The following is a 19,314-nucleotide window of genomic DNA, read 5'->3' on the forward strand; positions in this document are numbered from 1 at the left end:
GTCCTGACACGATGATCGTCGTCGCGGGCGTTGTGTGGCGCACCGTCTCGATCAGGCTCCTGAAGTCCCTCTTCAGTGTCTCCGTCTGCCGGTGTCATTAACCCCCGTGTGAAGCACGACCGCTCCGGGGCTCTTGTCTCCCTTCAGGATCGCAGGTATCTGCGCAGAAATATCGAGAACACGAGCACCAGGGAAACCAGCTAACGTAGCATGGACGTGCCGGACGATGGAGTCTCTGACGATCACAGCGAAGCGGTTCCGTGTGGAGATCTCGAAGACCGGTGGTGGCGGAGGGGGAGAGGTTGTCGCCCGGGGCCTGGCTCGCGTCTTCCGGTGCGGGTGCATCCAGGGTCCATGGTTTCCCGGCGCCGGAGTGAAGGACATCTGGGAAGATCACATCCTGGGTGCACCGGGCCTGTGCAGAGAAACACACGGAGTAGAGGTGGTGGGAAAGTTAGCAGCGCGCTGTATACTTACCCTGGACTTGTGAGCGTCAGCCCGGGATGTTTCCAGCGCGGCTCTCAGCTAGGTCTGCCTCTCCACCAGGTCGCGGATCTGCTTCTCCACGGCCTGCAGTTCGAACGTGTCCTCACCTGCACTCAAAGGTAGACACACATCCACCATTAAAGCAAGTAACAGTGAGTAAAACAATGGTAATGTGTGTGAATAGAGTATTAGCAATGTAAGTGAGATTAGCGGCAACCACGCTGGCGATGCTAACGGGCTATAAGCTAATAATGGACTCGGGAAATCAAAATAAAACTAGTGATAACAAGGCACTCTGATTGTTTTTGTTGTAGAATACAATAGGGGATATATTCACACATTATATAAACTAAAATGATGGTGTATAAAATTGATTTTAAGATAAAAAATAGACTATAAAGAATGAACTTGACGGAGCTCAAACTCAAAACACACGGCAGCAACAAACAGGAAGTGACGTATGTATATTTTGTATAGTATGCAAAAAAAAGTTTTATATTATGTTAGGTTAATTTTTTTAAGTGTGGAAATGTCTGGTATTACTTTTAAGCACATACCATCTTGAGTGTTTCTTCTAGTTAAGGCACATCTTCTACTAAGTGTGCACTGACTAGTCTCCCTAGGGGAATTCCAGAAGGCCAATGGAACCGTTTGACCTGTTGTCTTTGTCACTGATTAGCTTTTAAGTTTTTCAACACACCTTTGTCACATTGAACATTGTCAGGGACATTGATGAAGCTTGGCAGCGTATTAGACATATAACCTCATTTTAACCTCAGAGAAGTGAAATGTTCTCTGCTAAAACCCCAGCCTGCTATCTTTATTGTTGTTAGTATTTCATATGAACGATAAACACAATTCAGGCTAATTAATATGTGTTTGTTTTTATGTTCTAACCAAAACATTTTAATAGAAAACTGAAGCGCCTCGGAGGCCTGTGAACTGCAGGGCCTCGGTTTGCCAACTCCTTTTATCCAATTAGGAGAGAGACTGATTGGTCTTTGGAATGCATGCTGTGTTTAGGTGTTGCCTCAATGGTTATTCTCAGATCATAATAAATGTAGTTCAAGCATGATTGGCTGTAATGGGTTTAATAGGCAGGTTATTAATCGTCTGAATGTGTAGGATGGTGGTTGAATGGAATTATGGTGTTGGAAATACTCGGGCAGAGGTGTCAGTTTAATTGATTTTCACATCAGTGAGACAGGAGACAGCGAGAGAGTGAAAGGAAGTGTGGGAATTAGAGACATTCATGCCAATATGATGAAATTGTTGCAATCTTTCATTCATTCCATATATAAACATTTTGTTTCAAATAATGTTGCATTTGAAATGTACTATATGCATAGGCATAAATGTTTGAAATTATTTTTGTTCATAAATATAAGTTGTGTCTATGTATACATTTTATTACAAAACTGAAAATGTATTTTTTGCATTTTAAGTTGCATTCATAGTCTACTTGGCTTAAAAATTTGAGGAGGATTTTTAAAAAAAGTGTTTGTTCAAATGTACATGATGCTACTGACCTGTGTATGGGCACATATGGACAGATATTACGTGTTTTATGACCTTCATCACAATTGCAAACCAAAACAGGTGCCATATCCTTTGGTTTTACTGCAACTAAGTTTCTTACCCACAGTCATTTTGATCTGTTTTTTTGCCCCCTTGAGTTTTCAGCTATTTTCTGTCATTTCTTGGAGCATGCTGGTACCATGGCATGGAATGGCTCTTTGACTTTTTTGTTTTGTTGTTTCCCCTCAGAAATCAGACATTTTCTCAGCTGTTAAATTGCACTCGCGTTGCACTGAAGGGAAATTAATTACTTTCTTTCTCCGCCTCCCTCTTTTGGAGGAGAACAAGAATAAGGGTCACCACAGGGGAAAATTCACTCCTTTTGCCACAGAAGTCATTGCGTTCTGTGTGTGTGTGTGTGTGTGTGTGTGTGTGTGTGCTCACACACCTGGTTTCAAGCCCTCTCTCCTTCTCCTTCTATCTCACTTGCTTTGTTTTTTCATGTTTAGCCCTTCTGCTATTCGTGCATTCTCCTGCCAGCTCTCTCAATCTGTAAACATCCTGTCTTTACCTTTTAGTGCTGTAGCCTGAAAGATGTTCTGCCTTTCAGATTTAGTCTTGGCTTATGATTAGCTGATAAGCCAAATACTTCATCTTCTGCCTTCAGTCTCAAAGATTTGCATATTTACTGTTTGGTCATGCATTTTAGTCTTGTGCTTGGTATAGCTGTTCAGTTCACAGTCCTAAAAACCAGGAAGTGAATTAGCATTTTCAAGTCATGGATTCCCTCAGGAAGTTTTAATGAGTCTGTGATTAATGTTAACTTCCCCTTTAATTTTAATATTAATATATTAAAGTGACAGGGAAAGTGACATGAAGTGTAGCCAAGAATGGTGTCCCATACTCAGAATTTGTGCTCTGCATTTATCCTATCCAAGTGCACACACACACACACACACACAGTAGTGAATAGTGAACAAACACACACGCACACACTCGGAGCAGTGGGCACCCGGGGAGCAGTTGGGGGTTTGGTGCCTTGCTCAAGGGTCTCACCTCAGTCATGATATTCAGTTGTGGAAGGAGAGCTGGTCATTCACTCCCCCCACCTACAATCCCTGTCGGTACCGAGATTTTGTAGACATTTCATATTTATGCAGTAAGTTGTTTTAAAATGGCTTTAAGATTAACATTTGAAGTATGGTTTTGCGTAACTTATGTTTTAGAAACAAAACATAAAATGTGAAAGTCTCTTCAAGTAATGTTAACCACAAATTTGACTCATAAACCACTATTTTAAAACCACATTAGTAATTCCAGAGGGAACCTTAATTAGCATTCAAATTAGCATTCTGAATTGGCCTTCAAATAGACGTCATGAATGAACAGCTCTTTATTCTTTTTCCGTTTTGTTTTAATTCTATACATTTTTATTTCCCCTGGGAAAAGTACAAAAGACATGCAACTTTCTCTCTGCTTCCTTCCTTTTTCTCAGTGTGAGATGCAAGATGTTGAGAATGAGGAAAAGCGAAACTCCTTGTTCCTGGAACTGTTGGAGTCTAGCAGTAAATGGGAGGAGTTTCAACACCTTATGCTCCTCCTACAGGCGTGGCCACCAGTGACTGACAAGAGCAGGTGAGACTTTGGTGTTGACACTCAATTTCCAATTTAAATATTCACTTAAAAAACTTATTATATAAGGTATAATGTACAGTCAGCTGGTCATTGTCACAAAATGAATCCTGACAGGATGATTAAGAGAAGAATCAGACCAGTTAAAACTACATTATCCCACTAATTACACAGATACTTAACAGATAAATAAAACATAATGAAAAATGTAGGAAATTGGTTGCCAGAGATTGCAGTCAAAGCTAATGGTCATTATACTAAATATCTGACTGTAAGAATGCCACGAATGACCAATCAGAAACAAGTATTTTAGAGAGACCAGTATACATGCAATACGTATACATCTGCCACAAGCTGAATTTATTTTTCAAAATAATATCCTTATGAATCTCTGTTGTTCTTTGATTTTCTTTCAGAAAGATTTTTCCCTTCTCTCTCTCTCTCTATATATATACTGTATATATATGTTTTCTCATTAGATGTCTTTGAGTTGGAGTACTATTAGACCATTAAGTGTGATTGTAGGTTTGATGAGGTCAATTGTTTTGTATTATATAACTGAATGAGTTTTTGAGGTTAAAGTCGAGGCTACCAGAATGTGCGCTGATGATCGGAGAGCTGTTCTGTATTCGGATCAATAGACAGAAACAGGGAATATAAGCCAGCTGATTATGCATTGTGCTACGTTTTCAAATGGCTTGAGGTTTTTTTGTTTTCATGAAGACATTTGAATTAACATTCTTAGAGAAGAACAAAGAGGGTTTGTGTGTGTGTGTGTGTTAATGTGAGTTTTTGTGTGTTTGTCATTATGCTCTTTGGCATTTAAACAAAAGGTGAGTGCGATAGGGAGTCAAATGTTGAGAGGATAAAGGAGAGCTTGACTATACATTCATGTATTCACAGAAGTTCACATGTGACCATGTGCGCCATTTGTGTATCATCACTTAAGATTCAGACGGCACATTTGCTGTCTCCTGAACACCTGTCTTGTCGCTCCTCATTCTGTCTTGCTTTAGTAAGTCCCAGAAAAGGCCATCCGAATGGAAATCAATTGAAATCGACACACCGCAGAGCTCTGGGTGGCAGCCTTTTTCTTAGAGGATACATAACACTGGCCACGCCATGATCCTTTTAAATTATCTCTAATGTTTTTCACATTAGAGCTCAGCAGTTTTCATTCAGTAGAACCTTTGCTTGTAGAGTCTTAAAGGGATAGTTCTGTTGTCGATTGCTCACCTTTATGTCATTACAAACCTGTATGACTTACTTTCTTCTCTGGAACATAAAAGAAGATTATTCTTTTGTGCATACAATGGAAATGAATGGTCACCAGAACTGTTTGGCTACCAACATTCTTTAAACCATCTTTGTTGTTGCACAGAAGAAAGTAAGCCATACAGTTTCAGAATGGCACAAGGGTGAGAATTTTAGGTGAACTGTTCCTTAAATTATTCTCCTAACAAGAGTTGAAATCGATGTTCTGGTGGTACTTTTAATTTATATTCATAAGGTCTCTAAAGATAAGACAGTAAAAAAAACATTTACTCTAATGTCGTTCTAAACTTGCTGTTGTTTTTCTATGAAATACAATATGAGAATTTTGTCAAATCTTGGTGACCAGTTAAATTACAGAAAATGGCAGAAAAGAAAAAGAAAAACATAATAAAAGTGGTCTATGCCTCATATGCTATAATCTTCTGAAGTCATACGATAGCTTTGTATGATTTAAGTCAACTAAATCAAGTATAGTAATGGCATAGATTGGATGTCACTAATATCAAACATAATTGGGTTTTGCATTTCTTGTAACCAAACACCACAATGTCAAACCTGCTTCACTGCCTGTGATTTGAGAGCTGTAGCAGCTCAACTTAAATTTTGTTTTATGACTTTAGAAGACTTGTAATACAGTGCATGAGTCCCAACCTTTTTTTAGTCGCGGCACCCTTTGGAAATTTTAACAAACTTGTGGCACCCTACAAAATTAATTTTGTCACAATATTTGAATTTCTAACTTTGATATGATAATTTGAAAAGTGTAGATATTCGGTACAACAGGGAAAAACTGCAGAATATAATGTCATACAGATATTTTTAATATTATTAAAAAAAATTGTCCATCAATGGTGGCAATCAGTAGGCTAATTTCTATTGAAGAGACCAATTTATATGACAGATTTTAATGTAGGCTTTTATACATATGTAAACATTATTTAATTACCATTATAACTAGCTATCTCACAAATTTTTGCTCACTCAATGTTTTTTTAATTTTACAGTGGGGTAATTTTGGTGCAGTAGCATAAAAAATTACAAGTAAGCAGTCAGTAATAAAATAAGAAATAAAAAAGAAATTAATAATGATAGCACAGCTGTTCCGATTCGCATGAACGGTATACGAGTGGAGCGACAGAGCGGAGCGCACACGCATAGAGCGGGATAATACGCAGAGTGTCACACCACGTGAAAGTGAAACCTGAGTGGTGAACTAATTTTCGGCAGCCGAAATTTCGGTGCATCTCTAATTATTGGCGACATCAGAAATTGATATTATAAAATAGATGCTTTTCTGAACATTTGAGCAATATAAAAATATTTTAAATTTTTTTTTTTTTTTTACACGGCACCCCTGCTCTCGACAGACGGCACCCCGGTTGGGAAACACTGATATAGACCATTTTAGGGCACCTTTTATGGTGCTTTTGTAGTTAAAATCATCTAGGTCTAGGTGAAGATTCTGAAGATTCTTTGAAATTCTCTGTTTGTGTTAAAATGGCAGCATAGGGGTTTAAAAACGACATGAAGGCGAGTAACTGATGAGAGAATTTTGCATTTTTTAATGAACCTTTCCTTTAAAGAAGTTTTTATAGCCAGTCTATGTATCCTTTAACTACTGTAATGAATGTAATTTAGTTGTCCAGGTTCCTTGTAACTGTGGATTGTGTTACTATCTATAGTACTGTTGAACACATTCTGTGTATGAAAGGCCAATTTCAATTATAAGTGGAATCAGTGTGTGTGCGATTGCATTTGATTACGATTATGTGTTTATCTCAGTTGGCAGTGGAGTTTGTTAGAAAGCTTCTCTCATTTCTTGTAAGAATTCAGGAGATAAGCATATGCGCAGTTTTGTAGCTGCACGCGTGTAATATGCCATGATAATTATGATTGGATTTATTTTTTATTATACAGACACTTTCCTATTAAAAGTTTCATGGTGCAACATGAACATTCATGATCCTTATTTCATGTCATTACATCTTTAGCACTGGCCTGTTTTTGTGTGTTGGTCTTCTGAACACCTTCAGACACCTGTGTCTCTCTCTACACAGGTTGGAGACGGAGCAGAACCCTTGGGTGTGTCTTACATCCGCCCTGCTTGCATACTCCTCAAGCCTTGCTCAAATCAACATCGGGAGTCAGGTTTTAACTATGTGCCGATCGCTCTACCCGACCAAACACAAACTTAATCCCCAGGTAAGAGTGTGGGTGTCATCATCACTACACACAAACAGCACGTTTAAAGTCAAAAAAAGAATGTGTAGATGCTGAAAACACTCCTACCTTTGTAATATATCTCTGTGCTTTTCCTGTAACGTGTTACTGTGAGTTTGGCTTTGCTATGTTGATTGTAGCGTGACATTCACACTTCACTTGTGTTTATTTTAGTGCGTTGGGTACATTTCCTCTCTGCTGTTGAACGCTGGGATTAGGCTGCCTGCTCTGAAGTTGATGACAGAGAGCGAGGATGAGCATCTGCGCAAACTGACGCAGGATCAGATCAAAAACATCACTGATGTAAGTTTCATTCTGACTGCGTTTTCTTTTGCAGGCCAAATCTGGTGCTCGGTACCCACAAAGTGGACTTTTTGAGAATTCAGTTAAGCTGCTTCATGCATTTCCATTGATTATGTGTTTTCTGGGAACCTAATCCATGACTTTGGTGTTTCTAATTCAACAATTAACAGTCAAGGTACAGGAACAATGTTTGACAAAATTTATGAATTTTAATCTTCATTTTGAAGAAACCGATACTGATTCTTTAGTTCCAACATCACTCTTTTAGTCTATGCTGTTTTCTGTTGATGTGTGAATAAAACATCACTAAGCATTACTAGTAGCATGCCTGGAATTAAATCTTTATATTTCAACAACGAATAGTTATATCATTAAAAAGTTTATATAAAAACTGCCTTATGTGAAATTTAAATGTTTTTATACAACTCCGTTTCTAAATCAAAAAATAAATAGTAATTGAATTTGGACTGTTAATTTTAATCTTTAGTATTATAGTAATGTACCAACTAACAGGGTTCCCTGTATAGTTTACAGCAGTGGTTCCCAACCCTGGTCCTGGAGGCACCCCAACACTGCACGTTTTGCATGTCTCTTTAATCAAACACACCCGATTCAGGTCATCAGATCATTAGTAGACTCCAAGACCTGAAATTGGTGTGTCAGAGAAAGGAGACATGCAAAATGAGCAGTGTCTCAGTGTCCCAGGGTTGGGAACCACTGGTTTACAGCATTAGTTGAGAGATTGTATTCCATAAGAAAAACTGACATGTAACTGATATATATCTTTAACGTTTATATTTCTTTAACGTTTCAACTTATTAAATGTTTCAGTTATTTACCAACACATTTAGAATTTTCATTTAAATTTAAGTTTTTCATTACTTTTTTTTCAGCTTTATTTCAATTAATGAAAACGATTTTAGTTTTTTAGATTTAGTTTTAGTTTAAATTAACGATAACAACATTGCTGCACTTATAATGAAAGCGGTAGCCACATTGTTCACTTGCAGAGTAGATGAGGTTTAAAACTATAAAAAATTACATTTAATTGATAGATTAATCAGATTAAATTATAAAAGGTTTTAGTGATGTTAACATAGTTGAGTAGGTCACAGATTGGAGAGTCTTTTACCAGGCCATTTTGTTCATTGGCCCATGGTCATTCAGCATTTTCTACAAGTGACCTCTAGGCTTGCCGCGATAGACGGTGCTGACGGTGATACCGGTGTTAAGATGCAACGTCACTTGCCCACCGCGTCACCGACCCCCACCGTCGTTTTCATTTATTATAGTAATAAAAATCATCATCAGTTGATTCATCAATCATCAGTTCAGTAAAAGAACAGACACTACAATTAAAAACTGAACGCGGCTGCTCAATGCAGCGACAGTCACATCACAGATCAGATTTCATTTATCCAGTGAGGAGAGTGAGTCGAGCTGACTGACAAGAAGAGTGGGGTGAGACGATCGCGGCTGATTTAGTTTCAAAACGAAATGCAAAAGCGCCTGTTTGGCAATATTTTGGATTTTGAAAAGCCTGTTGACTTTTGCCGTTTATCTGATTTTGGAAGGTTTTTTTAAACATCCATTTCCTATTTAATTGGTTCCACATTGTTTGCTGATTTTTACTTTATTTAAACTTTGTGTCATTTATTTATTTTATTTGACATCAAGGTGTATGCCATGCCTCCCAAGCTTTCTTACTCGTTTTGTTATTTAAACTTTATGTAAGTTATTTGTTATTTTATATTAGGCATAGCCTGCCCTATAGCATGGTATATTTTTTATTTGTTTTGTTAATAAAAGTTCTATGTTTTATATATACGCTAAAGTGAGTTTGACGTTGTATTTTGTTGTTGCATTCAAGCAATTGATGCCGAATTGCCGCTAATTCGATAGTGAAAGTAAAATGCGCACAGCTTTTAAATTAAGCTATTTAAAAGCGAAGGAAAGCGAGGAAAAGAGGGAAAGTTCAAACGAACTGTAGCAAATCAGCTCATGGTAAATATGAATAATTGATCATAACTAGTTATAATTAATTATGAATATTTTAGATCCGCTGTAGATATTTAGCTGACCTCTCAGGGTCAACTGTCTTGTCAATTCTAAGAACGTTAATTTCCTGGTTAAGGGAAATAACTTCCTTACTGTACAATTCTACAAAAGCTTGTAGCATAAATCTGCATGATTAAGTGACTCCAGTTATGAGCAAACAATGAACCACGTCAAGTGTGATACAAGTAAGGCTTTATTAACTACAAATCTTAACGCAGTAAAGAGAAGAGAAATAAGAATATGAAGTTATTGAACCATTTGCATATTCAGCAGATCTACTCCTGAGGGAAACATCAGATTCTTAGTTCAAACACACCTTTGTAAAAAGGTGCAACTGATACCTAATGTATCAATTAATACGACTAAGTTTGAATACTTGTCTCGTCTGTCTGAAAGAAAGGTTTGATGTAATCTGAAAGTTCCAGTTGATCTTTGCTGAAGTTGGTTGATGAAAAAGAACCAGTTTTGAGTCAGAGAATCTTGGAGAGTGGAAAAGACAAGGCCGAATACAACAGCCTGGCACAAGCTTAGGGTGTGGAGAGCATTTTTCTCACATCCTCTCAGAATTCCAACAAACCACCCCCTCGGGGAGGGTCACATGAAGTACAACCTTTAAAGTCTGCAAAGATTCACGCCTCTCAAGATGGGCTTGTCCAATGAGAAAGTCCGGAATCCCAAGTGGGAGTTTTGAGATACTGGGGTGTTTTTATGGCCCTTTGTTTGAAAGCATGGTAAGGTGCATATGAAACTACCTGAAGGCTATGTGTGTTCATTCAAATAAAAGTTTTCCTATGAATTAATTAGTAGAAAAGTCCATTCCTACTGTGCCTTGGGGATTTTCCTTATGGAAAAGGCAGTGCTTTCCTCCACCTAAATTCCATTAGGTCATAAATGTATCTGGTGTCAGGGTTGCCATGGTAACCAGGGGGGGCCTGGTGTCATAGCAAAAGACATCCTGGCATCCAGTTTATTTGGTGAGGGGACTGTGATGATTTGTTAATCTAATGAATAATTGATTTGTTAAATCAAATGAAAAATGGTGTGTCTGATTGGTCCAGACGCTACAGAACTAAAAACGAACAATTCCTTTACTCCGAATTGCCGTTATTTGAAAGTGAAAGTAAAATGCACACACACTTTTACAAGCAATTTAAAAATGAAGGAAAGCAAGGAAAAGAAGGAACGCCCCCGCTCCCGCGGTGTTGTCACACGTCGATTAACCGGTGGGAAAATTTCCTCACCGTCACAACCATAGTGGCTTCCAGGTTAAAAATGAAGTATTCCTGCCCTTTGTGTTAACAGCAGTAATGAAAAAAGGGATATTATTCACAACCCATTGCTGGACAAATCTAACGGTCATGGGTGTATTCTTGTCAGCTAGCCACCGCTGTCACTAGTAATGTGGATTCAATTAAACTCTTAAACTGACTGTTGACACCAGAAGTGACTGTGAATCAGATATGTGCTATCAGAGCTCTGACCGTAACCTCTATCTCTCACTGTTTGCAGGTCAGATAAAAGCCAAGCCCTCGCAGCGCCATCACTTAGTTTATCCTCTCAGGTCTGCTAGAGGGCTAGATAAGCAATGGCTGTTGTTGGAATGGCTACACATTAAAACCAAACACGTAGACTCTTCCCAGAGACCTTGGAAACAGGATTTGATTAATCTGCATTTTTCTACACACTTTTAATCTAAAGCAATTTACTCTACACTAATTTCTGCCACAATTCCCTGGTATAAGCCAAGAGTTAAATGCCTTTCTCAGCTGCACAATGGTGAAGTCTCAACAGGTCATGTGTTGACACAACTGTATACTTTTAATTTCTTTCTTTTCTTTTTTTCTTTTTTTGTAGTAATTATAAGGAAAATCTGCTGAATTAAATATGGTAAAAGAGTTGGGAGTACTACACGCTTTAACTGCAAGCATTATCAAACGAACCAAAAACAATTAATTTGTCTTTTTTTACCTTTTGAAGGGGTGATCATTTCCTTGATCTTTTGAAATAAGTTTCAAAACTTCATTCCAATACATTTATTAAAAATAAGATATAAAAACAGCCTTTCTGAACTTGCAAATTTGCTGAAGTCAGTTGGATTGATAGATTAGCATATGACAGCCCACATTTACATGTCAGTTGGTGTAAATATTCAGTAAATTAATCCACTGTGAAGCAAAGAGGACCAAGTTTGACAGTTACTAACACCAAACACCTAATGATAGGAGTAACATGTGGGAAAGTCTGTCAAAACCTGTGACTGTGTGCACTTGCATATCCTTCCAAAGGAGCCTACCATTCAGAACGAGTGAATGAAGTTTGTTTTTAACAAGGTCCCTTATCATAGCCTGATCATAGAGCACAGCTTGAACCGCTACGCTACCACCACAGCTCACTGCGATGCTGTTAGGGTTCACCTAATAAATGTATCTGGTGTCAGGGTTGCCATGGTAACCAGGGGGGACCTGGTGTCATAGCAAAAGACATCCTGGCATCCAGTTTATTTGGTGAGGGGACTGTGATGATTTGTTAATCTAATGAATAATTGATTTGTTAAATCAAATGAAAAATGGTGTGTCTGATTGGTCCAGACGCTACAGAACTAAAAACGAACAATTCCTTTACTCCGAATTGCCGTTATTTGAAAGTGAAAGTAAAATGCACACGCACTTTTACAAGCAATTTAAAAATGAAGGAAAGCAAGGAAAAGAAGGAACGCCCCCGCTCCCGCGGTGTTGTCACACGTCGATTAACCGGTGGGAAAATTTCCTCACCGTCACCACCCTAGTGGCTTCCAGGTTAAAAATTAAGTATTCCTGCAGTAATGAAAAAAGGGATATTATTCACAACCCATTGCTGGACAAATCTAACGGTCATGGGTGTATTCTTGTCAGCTAGCCACCGCTGTCACTAGTAATGTGGATTCAATTAAACTCTTAAACTGACTGTTGACACCAGAAGTGACTGTGAATCAGATATGTGCTATCAGAGCTCTGACCGTAACCTCTATCTCTCACTGTTTGCAGGTCAGATAAAAGCCAAGCCCTCGCAGCGCCATCACTTAGTTTATCCTCTCAGGTCTGCTAGAGGGCTAGATAAGCAATGGCTGTTGTTGGAATGGCTACACATTAAAACCAAACACGTAGACTCTTCCCAGAGACCTTGGAAACAGGATTTGATTAATCTGCATTTTTCTACACACTTTTAATCTAAAGCAATTTACTCTACACTAATTTCTGCCACAATTCCCTGGTATAAGCCAAGAGTTAAATGCCTTTCTCAGCTGCACAATGGTGAAGTCTCAACAGGTCATGTGTTGACACAACTGTATACTTTTAATTTCTTTCTTTTCTTTTTTTCTTTTTTTGTAGTAATTATAAGGAAAATCTGCTGAATTAAATATGGTAAAAGAGTTGGGAGTACTACACGCTTTAACTGCAAGCATTATCAAACGAACCAAAAACAATTAATTTGTCTTTTTTTACCTTTTGAAGGGGTGATCATTTCCTTGATCTTTTGAAATAAGTTTCAAAACTTCATTCCAATACATTTATTAAAAATAAGATATAAAAACAGCCTTTCTGAACTTGCAAATTTGCTGAAGTCAGTTGGATTGATAGATTAGCATATGACAGCCCACATTTACATGTCAGTTGGTGTAAATATTCAGTAAATTAATCCACTGTGAAGCAAAGAGGACCAAGTTTGACAGTTACTAACACCAAACACCTAATGATAGGAGTAACATGTGGGAAAGTCTGTCAAAACCTGTGACTGTGTGCACTTGCATATCCTTCCAAAGGAGCCTACCATTCAGAACGAGTGAATGAAGTTTGTTTTTAACAAGGTCCCTTATCATAGCCTGATCATAGAGCACAGCTTGAACCGCTACGCTACCACCACAGCTCACTGCGATGCTGTTAGGGTTCACCTAAAAATTCATCATAGCCCAAAAACTGACTAGGGAACTGACTGGATAAGCTGCGTCTCAGAAGGATCAATTAGAGCTCACATTCTCGCTGACTCTAGATCAGATAAAGCCATGAAACTGAGAAGAGCTCACTTAAAATGAGGGTAATCTCCTTCTCTCGGGGCAAGGGTGATGTGCTTTCATCTCCAAACCTGGCAGAGAGATAGAGGAAAGGCAGAAAGATAGGAGTGTGTGTGTGTGTGTGTGTGTGTGTGTGTGTGTGTGTGTGTGTGTGTGTGTGTGTGTGTGCGTGTGCGTGTGCGTGTGCGCGTGTGCGTGCGCTTGTATATGGCTTCAGTTGTGGTGGTCTAAATTGTTATGCCTGATCATGAATTGTGGTTGTTTGTAATAATATTATTATGGAAATACCATACATTTCTTTTTTGCAAATGCCAAGAAATTTGCATTTTTATGTCTCTTTTTATGGTGCAGTGGTGTATTATGAAATCAAACATATGATGTAAACAATAACTCTCAGGTTTCACTTAATTTTAATATTATTTAGTTTTGACTGTTATATTCAATTAAATTCAAATTTATTTGTAAAGCGCTTTTCACAATACACATTGTTTCAAAGCAGCTTTACAGAAAATGCATGTTATCAGAAGTGAATGTGTCCAAGTAATGTTCATTTCACAAATGAACAGTTCAAGGTAATGGAATCATACAGTTAGCTAACATGAAATTTAATTAAGGCAGAAGCTCATTAAAGCGATTATTACAAATGTCATCATAATGATTACAATGTAGAGAAAATTTGGCAGCTGTGCATGTCGATTCAAGTCACAGGGGTCAGCATCATCTCTTCAAAGGTGTTGGGCCATCTGAAGTCTTTCTATGAGGCTGGATCCACACTGGAGCTGGTGTAATCTCTAGTTACCTCGAGATGGGCATTATAGGAACAGAAAGGCATTATAGTTATTGTATGGATCTCCTTAAATTAATGCATCGAAGTGAAGAATTTGGGACAGATATATATTACTAGTACATAATATTTTAATGTTCAATGAGAAAAATATATTACCACTATATAATATTCTGGTTGTCTCGGCCCTAAGATTAAGATTAAAGAGGACCCCCAAAAATATTTTAAGCATTTGTGACCCTGGTCTCAAGTCGCTGGGGTATATTTTTAGCAATAGCCAAAAAAACACTGTATGGGTCAAAATTATTGATTTTTCTTTTATGCCAAAAATCATTAGGATATTAAGTAAAGATCATGTTCCATGAAGATATTTTGTACATTTCCTACTGTAAATATATTAAAACTGAATTTTTGATTAGTAATATGCATTGCTAAGAACTTCATTTGGACAACTTTAAAGGCGATTTTCTCAGTAGTATTAAATTATATTTTTATTAAATTAAATTATATTTATAAATTAAATATTTATAAAATATCAATTATGTAAAAATTATTATGAGTAAAGTACACATATAAGAGGAAAAAATGTAAATATCTAAAATATTATTAATACTAAAGCGGACCCTCCAGAGAAACATTTTGAAGATGTGTAAGTATTAAAAATATTATCGTTCTATTTCTGTGCATTACTTGTTTACAAATCCTTAAATTTATTATATATAAATATTGTTAAGCTGAACAAATTATTATTTTTTTATTATACAATTTATGTTATACCATTACTCACATGTATTTGTATGACAATTAATTCATCAAACAAAATGTTGTGATTTGTGTGTCGTCTTCTCTGTTGTGGTAGCCAGTAAGTGGTATCATGTTGTAATCTATCAGCACAATCTGACTTCAGTGGTAGAGGGAGTTTGCTTCACAAGGGCACTCCCCTCTGAACGCTCATGTCATTGATTTATTTAGTAACCCTTCTGCCGTACTCCAGCCTCCACACACACACACACACACACACACACACACACACACGTACACACACCGTGTCCTCATTTCCCCTTCTAAACTGTTGCTTACTGAAAGCCTGACATTTTGCTGCATTCTCAGAAGAGCAGTTACAGCTGTCATAATCTTAGATTTTTTTTTTTATTATTGTTGTTTTGTGGTAAATTCATTTATACAACACTCCTCTGGCAAGCTTCAAACCTCTGCCGATGTTCAACCACATTAACATCACTGAAAAACTCATTCCAAACAACATCTTTTCCCTTGTGTTGCATACGTGATTAAGCGAGATCTTCCAACCAGTGGTGTCATTACACAGGAACGAATGGCGTCATCTTCACAAAAGTAATCAAGTATCATTCATCTTTGACTCCTTCAGCTCTGTCTTCTCCACAAGTATTCGGTCACACCTCAGCCCCTGTGCTTTCTTTTTCCTCAGCGATTATATTTGAATAGACTCATCAGTGCCATTCAATTGGCTTTCTGTACTGGGAGCAATTACGTAGCGCTCACCCCGTCTCCGTTTGCATTGGGCGATCTGATGTGCATTGTTCCCGCTCATAATAAGCTTGTGGTTTATAATGGACTTATTGCTCCGGAATATGAATCATGTTGAATAAGCATGGCTTTTATTATTCTCTGTAATGAGGTTGTATTTAGGGAGATTATTTTGTTTAATTAAGAACAACAATCGAAAATAGAGGAAAAATTATGAAGTGATTATGAAGGTTATTGTGTTCCTTTATTATATATTTTTTTCTTCAATTTTAAGTGGCCTGTTATTAATTTTGCTAGTTATGCGCTGAATGTATCTATTTGTTTGTGACGGCCTTGTCAGTCTTGCTATTGAAATTATCTTGTAAAACATTTGTACAGGCAACACTGTTTCACTGACAAAAAAAAGCCTCAATTAGACTGTTCAAAGCAAATTGATGTAAAAATGCATGTGGAATAGAACACCTGTCAGACTGTAAAGATTTGATCCTAGAGATGTAAGGAGTCCACCATTAAGACAATCACTCCTTAATTTTCTTCTCTGCAGGAGTTTGCTCGATCCATTGTGTGTATAGACCTGGTCTTTCTAAGAAATCACAGTTCAGGAAATGTGAATGAATGGGTCTGTAATGTGAAGAAAGAGGACATGAAAGAAAGGGACAGTAGTCGACAGTTCGGCTGAATGACTTTGGTATAGGCCATTTTAAAAGGGTCATTCTTTTCCTTTTTTTCAATCTCCATGCATGCCAGCATTCAGCAAAATCTCCCAGAAGCTATTTTGCTGGGAAATTGTTGGCACTTCAACACTTGCACCTTTATGGATCTTTAGTTCTCAGTCCATTACCTTTACGTTAGAACAATTTCTGACTTAAAAAAAAAAACAAGTTTTTGTCATTATTGATTCAGAGAAATTCTGTCAACTCAGCACAGGTATAAAGGTAGCCTCTTGCTTCCTATCATCTTCCTATTTTTTCTTCTTTTCACATCTATTATTGTGGAGTCTCGTGTTATTTATCTATTCAGAGGTTGCCAGAAACATTTTTCTGTCATTTACCAGATAAAAAAATGTATATTTTTATTCTGCAAGAATGCATACAATTGGTTAAAAGTGACAGTTAAATCATTTATAATCTTACAAAGGGCTTCAAATAAATGAGGTTCTTTTGAACTTATATTCATTAAAGAATTCTATAAAAATTATAGAATAAAAATTATCACGGCTAGAGTTTTTATAATAAATTAAAATAAAAAAAGGTTCATGTTAATTCATAATATAACAGTTGTTAATTTTTAATACATGTTTGTTCATAATACAGTAACTGATGTTAATCATTTGTATTAGTGTATGTATAAATATCATTATCCTAGATTTAAGAAATGCTGTATTGATCATTGTTAGTTTAGAGAGAGGAATAATATAAGGCAAAGAAGCAGCAACAAGCAAAAGAAGCAAAACCTTTTGCCACATATGTTCTTGTTAGATTAATGTCACATTAAAACATCAAGCATTACGTTTCTGTTGGATAAAAATAGCGCACGACAGAAAATTGACTAAGCTGTCTGTCCAAGTGAAAGATTATTTGCAGCACAGCCTCTGAATCTATTTAAGATTAAACTCTCCCTAAACTGCAGGTGAACTCAAAATCAACTGTTGATCCCTTTACATTGCAGTCATACGGTCTCTTCCTGTCTAAGTAGGCAGTTCTTGGCCAAAATACACTGCAATGTGGACCAGACTTGTCAGTTAGTCTCTGTGATTGTGAATCTCTTTTCTACCTCCCTTCAGTTTTACCTTCTCTGATTTGAAGGCTATATATCATATAATTTAGTTGCATGGAAAAAGGTAGGTTTGAACAAATGAATTAATAATATCTACTTTTATTATTTTTGGATAATGATGACCTTAATAAGAAGCCTAAGTAAAATAAATTGCAGTTTTTGAAATAATCTCATAATAGATTATTATGAGAGGCAATTTATTAATTTATCAAAGTGTTCTAACATTGCTGACTTGACATTGCAAGTGGTAAGTGTGGTTAAGTAGAAAAATGCTGTAGATCAGATAAACTAATTCTTTTTAGATAGATAGATATAGATTTTTTTATTTTTTGCAAAATAACAAAAGTCATTAATTTTCTTTTTAAAAGGTTAGTTCACCCAAAAATGAAAAATTGGCCCATAAATTACTCGCCATCAAGTCATTCTAGGTGTATATGACTTTCTTCTTTCAGACGAATCCAGTCGGAGTTATATTAAAAAATGTCTTTGATCTTTCAAGCGGTTTCATGGCACTCAGCGGGTGTTGCATGCTTCAGTCCAAAAGCAGTTAAATAAAAAGCGCCCATCCATTAAAAAAAAAAAGTGTCTCACACGGCTCCGGGGGATGAACAAAGGCGTTCTAACATTGCTGACTTGACATTGCAAGTGGTAAATGTGGTTAAGTAGAAAAATGCTGTAGATCAGATAAACTAATACTTTTTAGATAGATAGATATAGATTTTTTTATTTTTTGCAAAATAACAAGTCATTAATTTTCTTTTTAAAAGGTTAGTTCACCCAAAAATGAAAAATTGGCCCATAAATTACTCGCCATCAAGTCATTCTAGGTGTATATGACTTTCTTCTTTCAGACGAATCCAGTCGGAGTTATATTAAAAAATGTCTTTGATCTTTCAAGCTGTTTCATGGCACTCAGCGGGTGTTGCATGCTTCAGTCCAAAAGCAGTTAAATAAAAAGCGCCCATCCATTAAAAAAAAAAAGTGTCTCACACGGCTCCGGGGGATGAACAAAGGCATTCTGTAGCGAATCGATGCATTTTTGTAAGAAAAATATACATATTCAACACGTAATAATCACTTGAATCTAGCTTGCGCTCACTGTTGTACACTGGAAGCAGTTCTGGGCGGATGACGTATGGAGGTCGGCTTTGTGCATGCGCCGCTCAGAAGTGACGCACGCGGAAACGCAGAGAAGAGATCAAGACAAAACAACGGTCACTAATTAGAAGTACAAAACGAAGATTTGTAAAGAAGATTGTCGGGAGGATTTCGATATAAGCCAAGAGGAGACTGGTTTTCCTTTGCTAAAGTAAGGAAACTTTGCTTCCTTTGCTCCTGTTAACAAACGCTGGTTTTCACGAGACTCACTGGCGCATGCGCAGCACTGACCTCTATACGTCATCCGCCCGGAACTGCTTCCAGTGTACAACAGTGAGCGCAAGCTGGATTAAAGTGATTATTACATTTTGAATATGGATATTTTTCTTACAAAAACGCATCGATTCGCTACAGAAGGCCTTTGTTCACCCCCCGGAGCCGTGTGAGACTTTTTAAATTTTTTTATGGATGGGCGCATTTTAATTAAGTGCTTTTGGACTGATGCATGCAACACCCGCTGAGTGCCATGAAACCGCTTGAAAGATCAAAGACAATTTTTAATATAACTCCGACTGGATTCGTCTGAAAGAAGAAAGTCATATACACCTAG

At 37.2% G+C, this 19,314-nt stretch overlaps 1 protein-coding gene across 1 annotated transcript in view; it reads left to right on the forward strand.

Moving 5' to 3' along the window:
- Positions 1-19,314, forward strand: part of nbas (NBAS subunit of NRZ tethering complex) — a 164,115-nt gene that overhangs the window by 138,790 nt on the left and 6,011 nt on the right. Inside the window, exons 39-41 of the mRNA XM_016295011.1 lie at positions 3,500-3,639; positions 6,969-7,113; positions 7,306-7,434. Of these exons, the coding sequence (XP_016150497.1) occupies positions 3,500-3,639; positions 6,969-7,113; positions 7,306-7,434 (414 nt within the window). The remainder of the gene's footprint in view (positions 1-3,499; positions 3,640-6,968; positions 7,114-7,305; positions 7,435-19,314) is intronic.

The sequence above is a fragment of the Sinocyclocheilus grahami genome, unplaced genomic scaffold (assembly GCF_001515645.1).
Source record: "Sinocyclocheilus grahami isolate Dianchi unplaced genomic scaffold, SAMN03320097.WGS_v1.1 scaffold15.1, whole genome shotgun sequence".
Lineage (NCBI taxonomy): Eukaryota > Metazoa > Chordata > Actinopteri > Cypriniformes > Cyprinidae > Sinocyclocheilus > Sinocyclocheilus grahami.